This window comes from Mus caroli, unplaced genomic scaffold (assembly GCF_978045245.1).
Source record: "Mus caroli unplaced genomic scaffold, Mus_caroli_1 scaffold_16, whole genome shotgun sequence".
NCBI lineage: Eukaryota > Metazoa > Chordata > Mammalia > Rodentia > Muridae > Mus > Mus caroli.
This window is the reverse complement of record NW_028227271.1, coordinates 5,741,790-5,763,106: the sequence shown is the minus strand read 5'-3', so window position 1 is coordinate 5,763,106 and position 21,317 is coordinate 5,741,790. Positions and strand designations below refer to the sequence as shown.

The 21,317-nt window shown below is 43.8% G+C and overlaps 1 protein-coding gene across 1 annotated transcript; it reads right to left on the bottom strand.

Moving 5' to 3' along the window:
* Nucleotides 1-1,092: 1,092 nt before the first annotated feature.
* Nucleotides 1,093-2,022, bottom strand: LOC110311030 (olfactory receptor 8S1-like). The gene has a single exon (XM_021184228.2). The coding sequence runs from the start codon at nt 2,020-2,022 to the stop codon at nt 1,093-1,095; it is 930 nt and encodes a 309-aa protein (XP_021039887.1).
* Between the last annotated feature and the right edge of the window lie 19,295 nt (nt 2,023-21,317).

Sequence of the window (21,317 nt, the reverse complement as noted above, 5' to 3'; positions counted from 1 at the left end):
AATAATGGAAAACAGTGCTGAGCATTAAAACGCACGATTCATTGACAGATCCAGGAGCACAGGAGGGTCCATTATCAATATGGCAACAAAACTGGCAATAAGTCTGCTAGGCTCAAAATTCCAAGCCCAGCACTCACTTCTCTGAGACAGCTCTCCCTTCTTTAGAGTAGAGACAACCGAAATATGTACCCCACGCATTTGCTGGGACGGCTTACGTGGAATGACCAATGCAAATGGTGTATCGTGGTACATGACACACGTGAGCATGTAGTGATGAAAACAATGTCATTGCATCTTAGAATCTCTCCTCGAGAGCTAGAGAAAATACCCAAGGAGCTGAAGAGGTCTGCAACCCTATAGGTGGAAAAACAATATGAACTAACCAGTACCCCCAGAGCTCGTGTCTCTAGCTGCATATGTAGCAGAAGATGGCCTAGTCGGCCATCATTGGGAGGAGAGGCCCTTGGTCTTGCAAAGATTATATGCCCCAGTACAGGGAAATGCCAGGGCCAGGAAGCAGGAGTGTGTAGGCTGGGGAGCAGGGCGGAGGGAGGGTTTAGAGGACTTTCAGGATAGCATTTAAAATGTAAATGAAGAAAATATCTAATAAAAATTTTGTTTAAAAAAAAGGAAAAAGAAAAGAAAACTAACAATAAAAAAAAAAAGGATTTCTCCTCGAGATCCAAATTCCTCAACGCATATATGATCTAGCCACTGGCTCTGGGCTTAGTTCTCTACTACCTGCCAGACCAAAGGAGTGAACACCAACCGGGGCTAAGAAAGGACGTTGAGACACCAAGATGAGTGGTCTTTCTGAAGCCACACTGAACGAGTTTCGTTTCTGGAAGAATACAGACTGAGCAGAAAATGCCAGCGTCTGTGTATAGGGACTAAATACAGTACTTTACAAGAGCAAGTGTTAGATTACGAGTTTATCTTATCCCCTGAGTATGACCAAACTGATATTATCCCGAGAAAGTAACTCTCCACCTTTAAGGAAAGAGGAAAGGGCTCACAGAGACGTAGCTCCCCGGGCACGCCAGCATCAGCAGGGTTCAGTGGCGTGCTACCCACATCCCCACGATTCTGTTTCTATTTGAAACACTGCAAATATTTCGTGACCATTCTTCTCACAGCGGCCTTCACCTCCTTGTTCTTCAGGCTGTAGATGAGGGGGTTCAGCATGGGCGTGATGACGCTGTACTGTAGAGAGAAGATCAGCTCTTGAGTCGATCCGGAATTTGGCATGAGGTAGCGGAGTAACCCTGAGCCGTAAAAGAAGCTGACGGCCGTGAGGTGGGAGGAACAGGTAGAAAAGGCCTTGCTTCTTCCGGAGGCTGAGCTTATCCCCAGGATGGTGAGCAGGATGCGAATGTACGACAAGAGTATCAGGAGGAAGTTTCCGAAAAAGTGGATGAAGCTGGAGCAGAGGAGGGTGGTGAAGCTCGCAGACACATCAGAGCAAGACAAGGGATAGAGGGAGGGCAGCTCACAGATGAAGTGGTGGATATTCTGCGCCTCACAGAAATCTAAATTCAAAGCGACAAGGATATTGATGAAGGCATCCAGAAAAGCCAGGCTCCACGAGCCCCACACCAGCCCCGCACACAGCTGCCTGCTCATCACTTGACCGTAGAGCAGAGGAGAGCTGATGGCCACATAGCGGTCATAGGCCATCACGGCAAGCAGGCAGGACTCGGTGCCTCCAGTAGCGAACACAAAGAAGACCTGAGCCAGGCAGCCCTCCACTGAGATGGTCTTCTCCACAGACAGGAGGTTCTCCAACAGCTTGGGCACTGTGACGGAGGAGTGGCAGAGGTCTAGGAAGGACAGTTGTCCCAGGAAGAAGTACATGGGTGTGTGGAGGTGGCGATCGACCTTGACCACCAGCAGCAGCATCAGGTTCCCCATGAGGGTCAGGAGGTAAATCACCAGGAAAAGCACAAAGAGTAGAGCCTGGACCTGGGCATCAGCAGATAGCCCAAGCAGGATAAACTCGGGGACTGTGCTGTGGTTCCTCATTGCCTTTGACGCTTCTTTCGGAACACGAGAGAGAAATTGGTAATATCCCTTCCTTTGCCTAGCAGACGTGTAAGTGTCTGGCCCTCTTTCTTAGGGTTTCACGCTACTTAAAAATGCACGCTTAAAAAACCGTTAGCTTGCCTGAGTCACTGGAGCAGAGCCTCTAGCTCCAGAGATACCTTCTTGGGAGCACGGGCTACTCTTCAGAGGATCGAGGTTCAAATCTCAGCACCCACGTGGCCGCTCACACCTATTTGCGACTCCAGTTTCAGGGAATCCAGCACCCCCACACAGACAGACATGCACGCAAAATGCCAATGCACATAAAATAAAAATAATTATAAAAAAAAGAAAGAAAGAGAAAGAAAAAAATTAATCAAGGCCAGAGTCAAAATCTTACAAGGACGTTTTCAAGTGGGACAGCTTTGAAATTGTGCTCCTCTGGAACCAAAGTGCCTTCCTTCAGGGCATGCACACTACATATCAGTTTTGTGAGATTCCCAGAACTAAAGGCATCACTTTTTTTTTTTAACCTGGTGCTGGAGTTCACTGATCTGGGTGCTTCCATTGTTCAGACACCAAGTCCCAGGGTTCAGGGGAAATGATTCTGAGAACGTAGCCACGGCTTTGCTCCGATGTTGTCACAGTTACGTACAGTGGGAGTGGCTCTTTTCCAGAAAGGACCTGGCTAGGGAAAAAAACATTTTCAGAAGGGGACACACAAAAGCATCTAGCTTGGTAAATGGCTCAAAGTTGCTCAAAAGGCATTCATTATCTCAAAATAAAAATTGATGTGTCGATGGGCAGATGGGCATCGTGGATGAGCCTGAGGAGAACAGCCTGTGGCTTCACCATGCAGTGAGCTGGCCTGCTTAGGACCAACAGGGGATTTTACACAGCCACGCCTTGCATTAGCACAGACGTAGCAGAGGCAATGGACAAAAGTCTGCCAACTGGAGAGGTTTGTACCCTATTCTGTGCTGCGGCAAACCCGGGGTTACAACCAGCAGGCACACGGATAGTTAAACGTATGGCTACTTCTACGCCTTGTGTGTTTGGAATTCTTTATGAATCTCTAAATCTCCTGCGGGTGTCCTCATCTACCACACCCCTGGTACATGCATGGTGTTCTCCTACTGGCCCCCCTCAACTTGCAGACAGCATCTCAACCGTTGTGTTGTGAAAATGGGACTCCAGAAGGTCATGGGGGGGGGGGGCGGGGCATTTACTGATTTGAGTCTAGTGCTAAAACCAGCAGAGATGCTGGAGAGTCACCCAGTCTTCTTCTCCTCACCTCTAACTCATATTGCACTGTCTTTAAAAGAAGAGGAGGAATTATCCTGAGGAGTGAGCCAGACTTCTTACATAACAGAAAAGACTTTCCATACCAGAGGGGAGCCTGCTAGCCCAGAAACTAAGTGCAGACAAGAGGGCTAGGGGGCAGGGAAAGTGACCGATCAGGAAAAGGCTAGAGTGGTGGACCCTGGGGAAAGCAGCAGAGAAAACCACAGGGGCAGGGGCAGGGGCAGGGGCAGGGGCAGGGGCAGGCATTACCGTGCTCCATCTTCTCCCTGTGCAGATGTGGTCCATTTTCCTAGGGTGTTTGGCGTCTCTCTGAATGCAGGAGAAATTCAAAAGAAACTGCGCGCCCATCTGATCTCACACCATCCGATCTCAGGGACTGACGTTGCCATTTCTGCTTAAGCTCTTTTGTGCGTAAAGATGTGTGCTCACCTCTCAAAAAGCCTTTCTGGACTTTGGCAGCATGGGTGACCCCTTTGTCGATTTAACTACAAAGAAAAGGAAAGCCTTAGACTTCAAACTCCTAATAGAGTATCACAGCAAAGTTTTCCCAAACCCATTTAGCACAGTTACCCAACTATCTCTCTCCAGCTATTAATATACTGTTGAGGGCACCGTCCTAACAAAGGAGGCTCAGGTCTAGCCATTTAGATTGGCCACTGTGTAAAGGTGGCCAATGGGACTGAGACGTAACGACCTGAAAGCCCAGGAGGCAGCTGTGTCTCCTGGATGCTAGAAAGCACCTCCTGGGGCAAAGTTGTGCTCTTTGGCTTAAAAGGGTTACTAAGTGATTCCCCCGGAAATTCCCACCGAGGTTAAGTGATTCACAGTGTATTTTAAATCCTCTTCCCTAATGCTGTACTTCTAGATCCACTATATATAATAATCTGTAATATATATCATAATTATGTAGTTGGTGATAATTTGCATTTACCAACATACCGACTTAATTTACTCAACTGATCTGCATCCAGAATTGGAAAACTCTCAGTAGGTAAACCAAGAGATCTCAACGGAAGACTTTGACGCCAATTAGACACAGCTGAAAAAGGAGTCTGGCTGGAGAATAACGCCCCCCCCCGGGAGCGTCTCCTTTCATCTTGAAAGTGTTTCTTCAAGGTTCTGTTCATGGAGCATCCTCTAGTGACGTTCACTTCTGCGTTTTAAGTCTCTATATAATTCCATTTTATGTCTTTTACCATTCTGCTTATCCATATCTAAGGGTTATCCTAATACAATCTTTTATAGGTGATGACACACGTGCACAGTGTGTAATGATTAATGGACACAGACTCCCAATGGATAGTTTTATTTTTGAGACCAGGCCTCATTATGTAGCGCTATCTAACCTGGGACTCATAGATACCTTTACTTGCCTCCGATTTTCAAGTACTGTTCACCACCATGACTGACCAAGTGGATCATTTAAAAACATATATTTCAAAGCTATCACTATGTTGTTTTCTCACCTGATGGTGTTTCTCTTGGGATGTCAGTTTGGCAGTTTAACCTTACTTTCTCTGAAGTTAACTTTCCTTTTCATAGTCTCTCACTACGTTTTCAATGTTTTCTAACTTGACTTCCCATAACTACATTTGATAACCATCAAATACAGACATTTTCATCTCTTCTACATCTGTGATATTTGTTTATATATATATATATATATATATATATATATATATAGTTATTTTTCAAAAATAAGCAATTCAGAGTCCAGAGGTTTCTTTGCGCCATGCCTAACCGCTCTCCTCATTTGCATATGCTAAAGTCAAAATGCAGCTTCCATGGCAATAGGATGCCCTCCCAAGGGATCTCTGAAACCTGGAGACATGCAGGAAAATGACCTGCCATGGGAAAGGGGACTTTGCAGATGGCGTTAAGGTTACAGGCTGAAGGAGGGAAAATGGCAGCCACACACAGGCTCCAACCAGCCAAAGGGCAGCCAGAATTTGAAGTCCAGGAAAGCTGTTGGAATCACATTCTTTCCTCCTCCAATCCAAGAGGATATGGTTGTTGGTGACGTCGAACACTCCCCATCCTGTCCGGCCTCTGAGGGCATGGGGTGAGGCTGCTCTCTGTGCCTCTGCTGCTCTGGGAAGCTAAAGACATCTATCACAATGGCCTTCCAAGCATCAAGCGTCGTCAGGATTCTCTGATGAACCAATGGACTTGCTTACATCAGGATTTCATCTGAATGCAAGGACAAGAAATGGGTTTTATTTCAAAAGATAATGATAGGCTGTGCATAAACAGATCTAACGTCAGACATGTTTACGTAGTGAAGTGGATTCAACAGAGGTCATTCATCTTTTTCCTCATCTGTGAGCTCTCATCTCCAGTCAAAAAAAAAAACCCCTCAGTCCCCGCAAGAAGAATGTCAATACGATTTTCTTATTTTACAAAAGAGACAAGAGATACAACTCACTAGGGCAAGGTGGACAGAACATGAGTATCAGAAGTCTACACTGTGAAATGTGACCCGATAAGAATTACCTTTTCTTTACACTACCTCTTCTGGCAATGAATTAATTTTTATATCAAACTGAGACCTTTAGAGAGTGCCCTGTGTATGTGTTGTGGCATTATAAAGACCTCTCCTGATGTGACTTGTTCATCGCAGGTTTTGAAGGGCTTGCTGACAAGCCTCAGCGTGGTAAATACGGTGAGGCAGAACTGTCCCATCCCATTTCCCTCTCCCTGGCTAAACGGTTTCCTTAATTGGCCACTGGCTTATTCCTGAGACTAAACATCAAGGCCCAGACTGGTGAGATGGCTCAGTGGGTAAGAGCACCCGACTGTTCTTCCGAAGGTCCGGAGTTCAAATCCCAGCAACCACATGATGGCTCACAACCATCTGTAATGAGATCTGACTCCCTCTTCTGGAGTGTCTGAAGACAGCTACAGTGTATTTACATATAATCAATAAATAAATCTTTAAAAAAAAATCAAGGCCCAGCAATCATGACTTGGCTACAGTGTCTATCCTGTCCAATCAGGATTTATCAATTGATCCTATCCTAGACTTACTCTTTCCTCATTAAAAGCCACTCTTGCAGAGACAGCTGCTGCTGCTGCTGCTGCTGCTGCTGCTCCTGCTGCTGCTGCTGCTGCTGTCCGATCCAGGCAGCCCACCCACCTCCGTTGCTTTTCCCTTTCAGGTAATAATCCCTTTTCACGCTGAGAATGTGGTGTCTGGGTGTGATCTGTACAGACTCTGGGGGAGCCACCCCCCTTACAGTTCCTGTGTGGATTGCTCACAATATTGCCTATGGGTAGAAATGGTTGGAAGTAGTTAATGCGGTACGTTAGTTATTTTCTGTGGTGATACACACCAACACCAAGAGAAACTTATAGGAGAAGTTCATTTGGGCTTATGGTTCCTGCAAGAGTCCACCGTGGCACAGCAGCAAGCAGAAACTGGGAGTTTACATCTCAACCATGAGCAGGAAACCAAGATATGGTATGAGGCTTTTACCTCAAACCCTGACTCCTGTAACATACCTCCTCCATCATGGCTGCACTACCTAGACCTCCCCAAACAGCAACACCAACTAGTGACCACGTGCTGAAATGCTAAAGACTGGGAGAGACATTTCTTACTCAACCACAAATCAGTTGTTCAGAATATACTGAGCTCTCTCACTCCTGTGACACTCCCTTGGTGATGTCCCAACTAAACAATGAAGACTTTTATGATGGGACTGTGGCTCTTTGCAGCCACCATTACAAGTGGCATTCAGCTCCAGACTATGGGTCTACTGTGGTAGCATTTTTTATATACTGGCTGTTCAAAAGTCATTTGAATTCATTCGTGAGCAAGAAGACTGGAACAGAGTTTAGATACCACTGTAAATAGATCTGACATTCAAGCAAACCCAAGGACATTACTCCACAGGAGACCAGAGTTTACACTGAAGAACACTATTTTTCATCTATTAGTTGCAATTAAGGGTCAGCAGCAGTTGAAACTATAAAGCCATGTACACGGTGTGTTAAATACATACTAAACATGAATAGTGGTAGCTGCAGTCATATGGCCTGTTGTCATGACTGTGAGTTATACTGGCTGTATATGAAGTAAATCTCTCGTCCTTCTGGTCTGATCTGGTGCCCTGAGCAGACCTTGGGCTCGAACTCCGAAGCCAGTCCCACAACACCCAGAGGAAGTTCTACTCCCAGGCACTCTAACACGCCAAGGACCACAAGATCCCAGGAGCTTGATCGAACCAGGATCTCAGGGTCCCAGAGGCAGCTTGACTCCCAGGAGCTCTGACACACCCAGGATCTCAGGATCTCAGGATCACAGGATCACAGAGACAGATGAACTGTGAGTAGTTCTGATACAACCAGTATCACAGGAAGGACAGGCTCCAGTCAGATATATCGAGGGCAGATAGCACTAGAGATAATCAGATGGCGGGAGGCAAGCGTGAGAACATAAGCAACAGAAACCAAGGTTACTTGGCATCTGAACCCAATTCTCTCACCATAGCAAGTCCTATATACACCATCACACCTGAAAAGCAAGATTCAGATCTAAAATCACTTCTCATGATGGTGATAGAGGACTTTAAGGACATAAATGACTCCCTTAAAGAAATATAGGAGAACACAGGTAAACAGCTAGAAGCCCTTAAAGAGGAAACACAAAAATCTCTTAAAGAGTTAAGGAAAACACAATCAAACAGGCAAAGGAAATGAGCAAAACCATCCAGTATCTAAAAATGGAAATAGAAACAATAAAGAAATCACAAAGGGAGACAACCCTGGAGTTAGAAAACCTAGGAAAGAGATCAGGAGTCATAGATGCAAGCATCACCAACAGAATACAAAAGATAGAAGAGAGAATCTCAGGTGCAGAAGATGCCATAGAAAACAACAGTCAAAGAAAATGCAAAATGCAAAAAGCTCCTAACCCAGCTGGGCGTGGTGGCACACGCCTTTAATCCTAGCACTCAGGAGGCAGAGGCAGGCAGATTTCTGATTTCGAGGCCAGCCTGGTCTACAGAGTGAGTTCCAGGACAGCCAGGGCTACACAGAGAAACCCTGTCTCGAAAAAACAAAAAACAAAAAACAAAAAACAAAAAAAAAAAGCTCCTAACCCAAAGCATCCAGGAAATCCAGGACACAGTGAGAAGACCAAACCTAAGGATAATAGGTGTAGAAGAGAGTGAAGCTTCCCAACTTAAAGAGTCAGTAAATATCTTCAACAAAATTATAGAAGAAAACTTCCCTAACTAAAGAAAGAGATGCCCATGAACATACAAGAAGTCTACAGAACTCCAAATAGACTGGACCAGAAAAGAAATTCCTCCTGTCACATAATAATCAAAACACCAAATGCACTAAACAAAGAAAAAAAATACTAAAAGCAATAAGAGAAAAATTTCAAGTAACATATGAAGGCAGACCTATCAGAATTACACCAGACTTCTCACCAGAAACTATGAAAGCTAAAAGATCCTGGGTAGAAGTCATACAGACCCTAAGAGAACACAAATGTTCCAGGCTACTATCCCCAGCAGAACTCTCAATTACCATAGACAGAGAAACCAAGATCTTCCATAACAAAAACCAAATTTACACAATATCTTTCCATATATAGATAGAAAACACCAACACAAGGGGGGAAACTACACCCTAGAAAAATCAAGAAAGTAATCTTTCAACAAACCCAAAAGAAGATAGCCACACAAACATGATCCCACTTCTAACCACAAAAATAACAGGAAGTAACAATCACTCTTCCTTAATATCTCTTAACATCAATGGACTCAACTCCCCAAAACAGACATCGACTAATCCTTAATATCTCTTAACATCAATGGACTCAACTCCCAAAACAGACATCGACTAATCCTTAATATCTCTTAACATCAATGGACTCAACTCCCCAAACAGACATCGACTAATCCTTAATATCTCTTAACATCAATGGACTCAACTCCCCAAAACAGACATCGACTAACAGGCTGGATATGTAAACAGGACCCAGCATTTTGCTGCATACAGGAAACACACATTAGTAACAAAGACAGACACTACCTCAGAATATAGGCTGGAAAAACAATTTTCCAAGCAAATGGTCCAAAGAAACAAGCTGTGGTAGCTATTCTAATATCGAATGAAATCAACTTTTGACCAACAGTCATCAAAAAAATAAATAAAATAAAATAAAATAAAGAAGGACACTTCATACTGGTCAAAGGAAAAGATCTACCAAGGTGAACTCTCAATTCTGAACATCTATGCTCCAAATGCAAGGGCACCCACATTCATAAAAGAAACTTTACTAAAAAGCTCAAAGCATACATTGCACCCCACACAATAATAATGGGAGACTTCAACACCCCACTCTCAGCATTGGACAGATCATGGAAACAGAATCTAAACAGAGACACAGTGAAGCTAACAGAAGTTATGAACCAAATGGATCTGACAGATATTTATAGAACATTTCATCCTAAAGCAAAAAGAATATACCTTCTTCTCAGCACCTCATTGTACCTTTTCCAAAACTGACCATATAATTGGTCACAAAACAGGCCTCAACAGATACAAGAAGATTGAAATAATCCAATGCACCCTATCAGATCACCACGGACTAAGGCTGGTCTTAAATACTAACAAAAACAACGGAAAGCACACATACACATGGAAGCTGAACAACGCTCTACTCAATGATAACTTGGTCAAGGAAGAACTAAAGAAAGAAATTAAAGTTTTTTTAGAATTTAATGAAAATGAAGACACATCATACATTATGGGGCATCATGAAAGCAGTGGTACGAGGAAAACTCATAGCTCTGAGAGCCTCCAAAAAGAAAGTGAAGAGAGCTTACACTAGCAGCTTGACAGCACACCTGAAAGCTCTAAAACAAAAAGAAGCAAATACACCCAAGAGGAGTAGACAGCAGGAAATAATCAAACTCAGGGCTGAAACCACCCAAATAGAAACAAAAAGAAACCATACAAAGAATCAACAAAACCAGGAATTGGCTCTTTGAGAAAATCAACAAAATGATAAACCCTTAGCCAGACTAACCAGAAGGCACAGAGACAATATCCAAATTAATAAAATCTGAAATGAAAGGGAGACATGACAATGAAATGTATCTTAAAATAATTATTCTGTTTGTTGAATATTAACAAATCTAATATTAAAATCTTGTTTTACAAACATCAAGGAAATATTATTGATAATTTTTCTCACTGGGCTTGAAATTAGCATTTTCTTAATATTTCAAAGAGTTTTTGCTATTTTGAAATTTTAAAAATATTTTTACTGATAAAATAATTTATCTCCTAGAAACACTGATAATCTTTTTTAAGTAAACTGATTGTTAGACAATGTTCACAGATATATAATGTGTTTTAAATAATCTCTCACTATGTTCGGTAATATCATATAAGGACTTTTGAATATATTTCTTAATGATTCATTTTTAATATTTTATACTCTTTTACTATGTTTAATTTCCAAAGAATATTTTGCATGTTTTGAAACAATTTAGTATTCAACATTAGATGAATAGTGTTAAATGTTCGTTAATGATATTTTTAGAGTATGAAAGGATATGAATATAAAAGTTTAACAAATTTTTCATGTATTATTAGATTCTCAAAATACTCAATATTATTAATATGTTTGATGTATAAAATGCAAAATAATACAAATTAAGGGAAAAAAGAAAAAGAAATAAATCTCTCATTTAGATTATTTATGTTGTGAATGGCTCTGTGCTGCTTGCTGTCCTGGGAGGGGCTGTCTGGAATGAGGAATGAGTCACACACTCAGATGGCTTCTTGTGAACCAATCCCCTAATGAATAAAGGAGCCAATCATTGGGAGAGTAGGGGGACTTCTGGATTGGATGGAGGAAGAGAGGAAGCAGGAGAGAGTTAGGTCCCTCTTTGGAATGGGGACAGCAGAGGGGTAAGGTATAGCTACTAGAGTTTCCCTGTATCATGGCAGATCCTCAAGGATTCGCCACCAGAGGAATCAGATTTTAATAAAATTTACAAGATTAGGTTTTAGTTGTTGCACCCAGAGATTGAGTTACCGTTGTTTCTGAACTAAGTTTCTTATGTCGCATTTTCCTTCACGCGGCAGCTCGTCTGGGTTCAAAAGAGAAAGATACAGCAGCAAAGCCTGGGTTTGCCTGAGATGCACCACAGAGAGAGAGAGAGAGAGAGAGAGAGAGAGAGAGAGAGAGAGAGAGAGAGAGAGAGAGAGAGAAGCTGAACTGGAAGTGGCCTGAGGCTTTTGCCCTCAAAGCCCATACCCTGCACTCCCCCAAACAGCGCCACCCACTGAGGACCAAGTGTACAGACACCCGAGACTATGGGGAGGTGGGGGGAGGGGCATCTCATTCAAACCACCACAGATATAAATGTTGGTGAAACTAACACAGCTGTAGACAAACATCAGTAGCAGAACAGAGCACAGCCTTGGCGTAGAAGAGGAGAGTGCTGACGTCTGACTGTTTCATACACACATACCCATCCGAAGGTCCTTAGAAACCAAGCAATTTAGCCTCACAGTAGGAATTTACAGACAGCAAAGAGTCAGGGTTTATCCTTAAATTTATTTACATCTAAAGTATTTTGCGTGGCACCTGCCTCACATGCACACATTTCACGTGTGAAAGCTAAGTGCTATGTCATATACCCCTACCTGTCAAGAAATATGTCTACGTGCCAGTCCATACATATCTGCATACAACCATTTGCAGCCAATATGGGGGGGGAGATATTTTACACCTGGAGTTTTGTTTTGTTTTTTAATTTGAATAAGACAGACTTACAGGCTGTGAGGTCAGGGAATTCCCATCATTGTAGAAGGGTAAAGCGGAGTTCTAAGCGACAGTAAGCAAAATCAATATGGTGTCTCAGTAAGAGCAAACCTGTCTGTCTGCAGAGTCCGTTTGTTCCTGCTGTGGAAGCAGGGTGGCAGCCATCACAACTGTGGGCAGATAAGGAAGGCTTGGAGATGTGAGGTTTGGCCAAGGAAGTCCGACAGCTATTGTAGTAAATATTATTTGGGGGTTTCTACCCCACCTTAGGTCATTCTGTTCCCAAATAAAAGACACAAAACCTTTATATTTATAATAAGCCTTACAGTGCTAGAGCTGGGCAGATAATAGCCCTGTATTGTCTACTTCCCTGTCAATAATTCCGAATATGACTTGCTGTGTTCCTCCTGGGCAGCTCTTACTCCAACTGGACAGCTCCCATGGCCAGTTCTCACGATCCACCCACTCCACTGTGTCTTCCTCTGTCTTCTCCCTTCTCTCTTCCTCGAGATCTCTGCTTGGAGCCCTGGAAAGAAGCCCCACCTACCTCTCTTCTGCCCAGCTATGCAGCAACAGACCAAACCTCACCAGCTGAGAGTAACATGGGCAGGCTACTTTCTCACCTCTGCTTCCTCTCTTTTTAGTGTTGGGAAGGATGAGAAGTCCTTAGAATAAGCTCAGGATCAAGAAAAAAAATATACATAAATTATTTCCTGATTTCCTGTTTAACATTTACATCACCTCTTCTAAAAGCAAGTCTGAGCCAGAAGACCAAGGAATTTGCTGTGAGTGTGTCTCCTAGCTGTGTCAGAAGCTACGCCCATAGAGTCTCACCAACATGACCCCCCACACCTGAGCTGAACAGGGCGAGCAAAAATAAGCTTGCTCCAGTGGATGAAGGAACACACGAAGAACCAGGGAACAAGGAATCTGAGAGCAGGAGAAGTGGTCTCCCCCGGGAAGAGCACACAGTACCAAGTGGTCAGCCCATGTAACATTGTACACATATAGACACATATATGCATGTAACAACAATGAATGAAGTAAGCCATGAATTTGAAAGAGTTAGGAGGGACATGGAGCTTAGAGAAAGGAAAGGGAAGGGAAACTGTAATAATAATCTCAAATTTTAAAAATAATCATTTATTACACACAGTGTTGTGTAACCACTGCCACTGATTTAAGAATTGCAAAATGAAGGTCATACATGTGGCTCCACAGGAGAGTAAAGATCCCAGCTCCTCCAGGCCTCCTGCTAGGCCCCCACTGCCCCCTGGTGGCACGTCTTCAGGATGACAAGTTTCTTCTTCAAATCGTTTTGACAGGCCATCGCACAGAAGCCATAGCACACAGGAAGAACTGTCAATGATCGTAGAGAGGCAGAGGCAGAGGCAAGACACTCAGAGCATTAAAGAGATATTGTATCAGGACCCCAGACCTGTACTCAGAGAGACTAAAGGAATCACCAAAGTAGTGAGTGGGCTTGGAGTTAAGAAGCCCTCAAAAGAATGGTAAGCAGCTCACACGTGACTGTACAGAAAGACTGACGGACATTTGCATCAAGTCTGGACAACAGACTTTGCTCTTCACATGCTACAAAAGATTCAGGGTCTGTGTGTGTGTCTGCGTCTGTGTGTCTGCATCTGTGTTTGTGTGTGTGTGTGTGTGTGTGTGTTACTGTCTAGCCATGTGTCTCTGTGTGTGTCTGCATCTGCATGTCCGTCTCTGTGTGTATGTATGTATGTCTGTATGTGTGTGTGTCTGTGTATCTGTGTATGTGTGTGTGTGTATCTGCATGTGCATCACTGTTGCTAGTGCCTGTGTGTGTGTCTACATCTGCATATCTCTGTGTGTGTTGGTATCTGTATGTGTTACTGTCTGGCTGTGTGTCTGCATGCGTGTGTGTGTGTGTGTGTGTGTGTTACTGTCTGTGTGTCTGTGTCTGTGTGTTTGTGTGTGTGTGTGTGTTTCTGTGTGTATGTCTCTGTGTCTTTGTATCTGTGTCTGTGTGTGTATGTCTGTGTGTGTATCTGTGTGTGTGTGTGTGTATTATTATCTGACGGTGTGTAAGTTGTTGGCCTTCTGTCAATCATTTTCTCATTTCTAGAATAGCCACAATCATAGCAAGCACCTCACTGAATTTTACATTTAAGTAACATTTTCGAGTTCTTTACCACATACCACATTTTCAATGTTTTGCTTTATCTTGTTTCAGCCCAAAGCTGTCAAGCACACAGAGCTCTCAGGCACTACTGTTAGCAGCTCACACTCATGAAGTCACTGAATTTGAAGTCTATGAAGTTCTCTCTCTATCTCAATCAAGGAGGACAAACTCATTTGTTTAAGCATGTCAGGCCACAGTGGTCCCCTCTCCACCCCCAGGCTCATGGGATATGAAGATGAATGAGACAGACTCTGCTTCTAAAACACCTGCCACACAGGAGAAAATCTGCCGATGGGTAGAATGCAATGTAAGGAGTCCTTTTACACCAGTGTGGCAAGACTGTGTGAGCTCAGGGAAGAAATAGTCAAGCTGTACCAGTCTGTGAGGGAAACCTCAGATCATTCCATGCCATCCTACGTGCATGGGCAAGAGTAAGGCAGACGATGAAAGAAAAATCCTCCAGGTGGTCAATGTTAGAGATTACCAGTGGGGATACTGGGGCGAATAATTGCAGATTGAGACTAGAGGCAATTGGCACAGGTAATTGGATGTGGCCTCCAAAATGGACGCTCACTCAAAGCCCCTGGGGCATCTTCCCCTTCTCCACATTTCTGCAACTTTTGATGAGTGGACTCTGAAGACAATATGGGCATCTGGCCAACGTCTTGGCAAGTCTCTAGATGAGGGAGAGAATGCACAGGCTCTCTTTGTCCCTGGCAGTTGTTCCTGGGGTCGACCCTGGGGAGGTGTGGCCACAGACTTTCTAAACTAACTTTCCTGAGACCTACCAGCAAAGGCAGTAACTAGACCCCAAGACACTTGGACGGAATTGCACTCCCACACACCCAGCCTTCCCTGTCCTTAATGATGCTCAGTGGGACCACAGTTCTTTCTCTCTAGGACAGAACATTAGTGCCTCTGTGGCTGGAGAGAGCATTAACTGAAATGTGTACTAATACCAGAAGAGGCAGGGCCTGGAGGGTCATAATTTCGGAAATCTGAAGCAGGCTTGCCTAGCTCACCAGAGAGAAACTCACATAAGCCAAGTACTTGTTGGTCGCTGGCCAACAGTTTCAATGCTTCTGACTGTGGTTCTTGGGCCAGCAGCATCAGCACTGCCCAGGAGGTCATTAGAAAGTGTCCAAGGCCCCGGCATCGTCTTTGCAAACTTTATATGCCCCAATATAGGGGAATGCCAGGGCCAAAAGAATGGGAATGGGTGGGTAGGGAAGTGGGGGGCGCTATGGGGGACTTTTGGGATAGCATTGGAAATGTAATTGAGGAAAATATGTAATAAAAATATTAAAAATTTAAAAAAAAAAAAAAAGAAAGTGTCCAAGGCTTAGATTACATGGTCAGACCCTGATGGCTGCACCCTAGCCCTGGAGTTCTTGGTTTAATAGGTCTGGAGTGAGCCTGAGAATTTGCCTTTCTGATGACATCTTACACGGTGCTGATAATTCTGATGCTACAGTTCCTTTTGTTTTGAATTGTCACATGCAAGCCCCAGGATGAGGAGCTAGCAATTAGATGCAGCCAGAGACCTCTCTTTGTCACTGGTTTAGCACTGAGCTTAAAGCATGTTCCTTTGAGTTCTAATCCGAAGCCCTAAGGATCTTCTCTCGGGTGCTCCCCGTGTTGGTCAGATTCTGTTTAATTTCAGTCTATGGGATCATCATTGTGTGCCCCAGAAGATGATAAGCATTGCTGCAAACAGACTAACAGAGCACAGGTTCTAACTGGGAGAAGACCCTCGGATTAGAGCCTATTTGTTGACTGTCATAGGAGAGACATCTGGAGAAAGGCCAGGAGTTACAAGCATCAAATTTATGAGTTTGTACAGGATTGTACAACAGTTTGTACATATACAGGACTTCATCGCCAGGGCAGTAAAGAGGACAGGCTCCTCCTCGGTGTGAGAGCTCACCTACTGTTATTCTCTTGTAACAGGCAGCTGCGCGGGCCTCCATCACTGTCCATGTGGGCACTCTCTGATGGCGTGCCCAAACTTCACTGATGAATACAACACAGTTGCTCCTGGTGGGTGCCTTCTCCACTTACCAACATCTCATCCCAGTGGTAAACAGCACGAGCTTTTAAATGCTGATAGACTAGAGCAGCGTTAGCAGCAACCTCCCGATAGCTGGTCCTTATTATCCTGCCCCTGACACTCTGCATCCTCCTCACAGAGGTCACCTCAATTGACTTGTTATTGTTACAGGATACCAACCCTCATCTTTGTGACACTTCACACTTCGTGTTTTAAAAGACTGAAATAGCTCAGCATGTGTGAGCAGTGCTACTTCAGGATTCCAATAGAGACTGAAGACCAGCTGAGATGTGCCGCCTCACGAACTAACAACTACTGGATTCTTGGCTTTTCTGTCAGGCACTGTTAGACCACAGATGATAAGCCGCTCTAATAACACACACACACACACACACACGCAACACATAATTATATTATATGTTATGTATAATGTATTATGATGTATTACATACTATATATTTCTTATATATTATATAGTAAATAGTATATAGTATATAGTATATAGTATATAGTATATAGTATATAGTATATAGTATATAGTATATAGTATATAGTATATAGTACATGTTATATGTTATATATTGTATATTGTGTGTTATATATTATATACTATACACATTATACACAATATATTATATACATTATACACTATAGATTATATATGTTATATGTTATGTACATTATATATTATGTACTATATGCTATATATTATATTATACATATTCATTCATCACTTCTATTCTTTTAAAGAACCTGACTAATACACAGGAGTTTAGGGGGAGATATGAAGATTAATATGATCAAAATACAATCTATAAAATTCTTAAATGAAAACCTACTACTGTAGAAGCTCCCTAAAATGTATACATATATAAAAGAATTTTGATGGGGGGAGACAATACCCCAAAATATGACAATCTCCCATTGTATGCTTTAGTTGATAAACTAAAAACCCCAGTAACTGGAGTGGATGACACCTTTTGAGCCATTAGGCCCTCAGTGCACACACAGGACCTGAACAAGATCAAGCCAGACACAATCCTAGTACAACGGCAGGGAAGTGAAGATAAAAGTTCCACCGTAGCCAAGAAGCTATTCCCAAATAAAAGCTGCTATGAGAGGGGGAAATAGTTTTCTACAGTTGTGGGGCCGTGAAAGGCAGCCTGTTTTGGTTGAATGAGGCTTGCTCCGGCGACCCAGTAGAAACCCAGTAGGAAACTCTACAAGGGATGGAACAGTGAGTCACATTCACAGAGACAGGTGCCTGACACCACAGAGCCCCCAACTCCATAATTCTGTGACTATAAGTCACACAGACACTGTCCCAAGCTTCTGGCATTCTGGCTAGACTCCACCCCCACAGTTACCTGGCAACAGCAAGGTAGCCCAGCCCACTATAAAAGGGGCTGCTTGGCTCCTCCTCGCTCTCTTTAAGCTCTCACCTTTCTTACTTTCATCTCTAGCCCTCCTTCTCTCTCTCCCTTCGCCCCTCTCTACACATGGCCATGACTGGCCTCTCTCTTTCTTTCTACCTTCTCTCTTTCTTTCTGCTTCTCTATACTAAAGCTCTAAAACCATAGACAGTCTCTGCTCATCAAGGCCCGCCACACTTGAACAATGGGATAGGCTTTCCTCTAAAGAGTCGTGTCTAACCTCCAGCCCTGGAAGGCCTTCCTGCCACAGACTGGACCAGGGACTCTTGCCAGCATGGGAACCCCCAGCACCCCCTCTCTCCTGTCCTCTCCTCCCTTCCGCCCTGGGGATGACCGAGCCACTCCCAGGGGCCCCGGTTTTTTCTCAGCTCTTCTGCTGTGTCCAGTGGTGTCTGGGATGCCTGAGACTGAGAACCTGGTACCTCTGGCCTCCGTGAGGCCCAGAGACCTCAGAGTGCCCCTTGTCCAACCCCTATGGACTGGGTCCATAGCTTTCCACAGCCAGACACCCACCCAGGGCTGCATGGAAAACATGTGGCAGTCCTCCTGCATCTGCCTGCACAGAGCACTGGAACTCTGGTGGCTGGATTTTCTCCCACTCCATTTATTCCCCCCATGCCCACTGCCCCTCATACAATGGTGATACTGAGTGTATTAGACACATACTCAGGAGCAGTTGGCAAGAATAAATCCAACTCTGTGGTTTTTAGTGGGCTTTTCTTTTGTTTTTGTTCTTTCAGAGAGAGAAAGGACATGAAATTGCATGGGTGGGGAAGAGGGGGAGGATGCCAGGTTGATGCCATAGAATAAATCTTTGGTAGATCACAGAAGAACATGTCCCCAAACTAAGGAAAGACCTACCCATTCAACTACAAGAGGCACAGAGAACACCAAAAGATGGGACCAAAGGGAAAGTCCCTGTGTCATATTACCCTTAAAAACTCTAAATACATAGACATAGGAAAGGTATTGAGCGCTTCTGGAGAAAAGATACATGTCACACATAAAGGAAACTCAGTAATAACAGCTGACTTTTCCATGGAGACTTTAAAAGCTACAACTTGGAGAGCCATGTGCCCCAAGTCTTAGGAGACTACAGATGACAACCCAAACTGCTATACCCAGCAAAACTACCTGCCATCACTGACAGAAAAAGAAAAACTGTCCACGATATAAGCCAGCTAAAAGAACTCACCCCCACCAAACCAGGCCTACAAAGAATACTGGACGTGATTGTTTAGATTGAAAAGGAGAATGGGCATAACAAAGAGGCTGCGCAAAGAAAACAAATGGCCAAAGGGGAACAGAAAGCAGCAAGCAACACAACACTCTTCACAGTAACTCACCAACCAAAAGATCAGGTTAGTGGAATGGATCGAAAAACAAGAGCCATCTGTTTGTTGCCTCCTAGACACTCATCTTACCTTCCATGGTTGGCACCGACACACCGAGCGAGAGGATGGAAAAGGTGTCCCAACGAATGGGACTGTGAGGCAAGCAGGCATCACTAGCCTAATACCAAACAGGATAGACTTTGAGCCAAAACCAACCAGAAAAGACAAAAGACCCTTCATTCTGATCAAGAGAACTATCAACCACGAAGACACCACCGTCCTAAGTATATATGTACCAAACATAGTATACCCAATTTTACTGAAAACATATTGACCTTCAAGACAAAGATTAACCCCCAACAGAATAATAGTGGTTGACTTCAGTACCCCACTTCTTCCAACTGGCAGGTCATTCGGATAAAAACTAAACAGAAAGACGGGAGTTAAATGACACCATAAATCAAGTAGCCCTGACAGATACCTACGGGATATGTCACCTAAATACCACAGAACACACATTTTTCACAGGACCTCACCCTGCCCTGAAAATCTGGCAGTCTAGGGCTGCAGGAAGACAGGAAGTCATTGTCTTCAGTGGTGAAGCCACTGGGAAGCTACCTCTGCTCTGGTTTCGCCCCTTTGCCCAAGGGACTGGCCCTGGTTAACAGGTCCCAAAGCAAAAACTCAACCACAAAGTCTAAGAGAGGCAGGACTAGCCTCTCCCTCAGCAGCTTTGGAAGTAACCGACCCTACATGGTACCTACATTCCCGACGTTAGATCTCTGTAACTAACATTTGCATTGCTTTTTTTTTTGAGTGTTTTATACATTGAGATAAGTTTAATCTCATAAAGACAACCAAAAGCTTTAAAATGCCCATCAACTTTGAATTACATAAGTACAGAAATGTTGTTTCCTATGTAGGTAACGGATTTTTCACTCGAGTTGCTCAAGTGGCCAAACCACCCATAATTATTAATTCACTTTACATCCTGCCCGCACTCCCCTCCCTCCTTTCCCCCAGCCCCACCCTCCCACACCCATTCCACCTCCCAGAGAAGGGGAGGCCACCCATGGGTTTTAAGCCCTCAATATTGTGGTAATGTGTTATCCCATCACCACGAGGAAAATACTTCACAGCACAATGGACTATTACATAGTAATGCAAAAGAATAAACTATTGACATACACAGTAAGATGAATAAATATAAAAAAATCAGTCCACAAAAGGTACATATTATATAACGTTATTAATTTAATATGCTGCAATTGTACTTTATAGTGACAGAAAGCTTATCAGTAATTGCTTCAGGATGGGAAAAAAATACTAAAGGCAAAGTAAGGTGAGTTAATAATTAAAACCAGGGGGCAGGGGGAATGGCTCAGTGGTTGAGAGCACTGACTGATCAGACACAAACACACACACACACACACACACACACACACACACACACACGCACTTTGAGGCATAGCCAGCAGCTCACAGCTATCTGTAACTCCATTTCTAGGGGATCTGGCACTCGCCCAGACATGCAGGCAGGCAAAACACTAATGCACATAAAAATCAAAATAAGTGAATCATTTTTTAAAACAATTTTAAAGAGATGCAAGGAAACTGTGTGTCATGGGTAGGCTTTTGACCTGAGCTGTCAGGTGTACCATCTCACGTGACAAGAGGGACTGGGCGGGTGGAATTAGAATTTAATTTTGGATGGAGTGGAAGTGTCAGTTGGTTTGTGGACTATGTCTGTCCATGAAGGGATAAAAGTCTACAGGATGTGAGAAGATGGGCTTTTCTATCGGGGGCTGGTCCTGTCATTCTGTCATGGGTTAAATAATTGTGACTGCACTTCAGATTCCAGCTGAAGGGTTTCACACTCTCCTGAGGCTTCACTGAATCTCTCCCGCTATCACCCAGGCAGACTAGGGGCTCTGGGATGATGTTCTACTGCCTGCCATCTTCCTGAACCCACGCCAAAGTTCCCACTTTGCTGGGAACGCTGCACCTTGGCCCCAGTGCTTCTCTAAGGCTGCTCCTCCCGAGAGCCTGGACAGAAAAGCAGCAGCAAGACCTTGGTCCTGGTGCTGCTTAGACTTTTAGGAACCTTCGCTTTCAATTTAATATTCGTTATCAGCCGCCAATTATTTTTGGCGATTTTTTTTCCAAGTCAGAAACGTTTGAAATTCAGAACAAAAACATTTATCTTTACAGAAAA

Coding starts and splice junctions, on each gene's coding strand:
- LOC110311030 (XM_021184228.2), bottom strand. CDS start 2,022: ATGAGGAACCACAGCACAGTCCCCGAGTTTATCCTGCTTGGGCTATCT.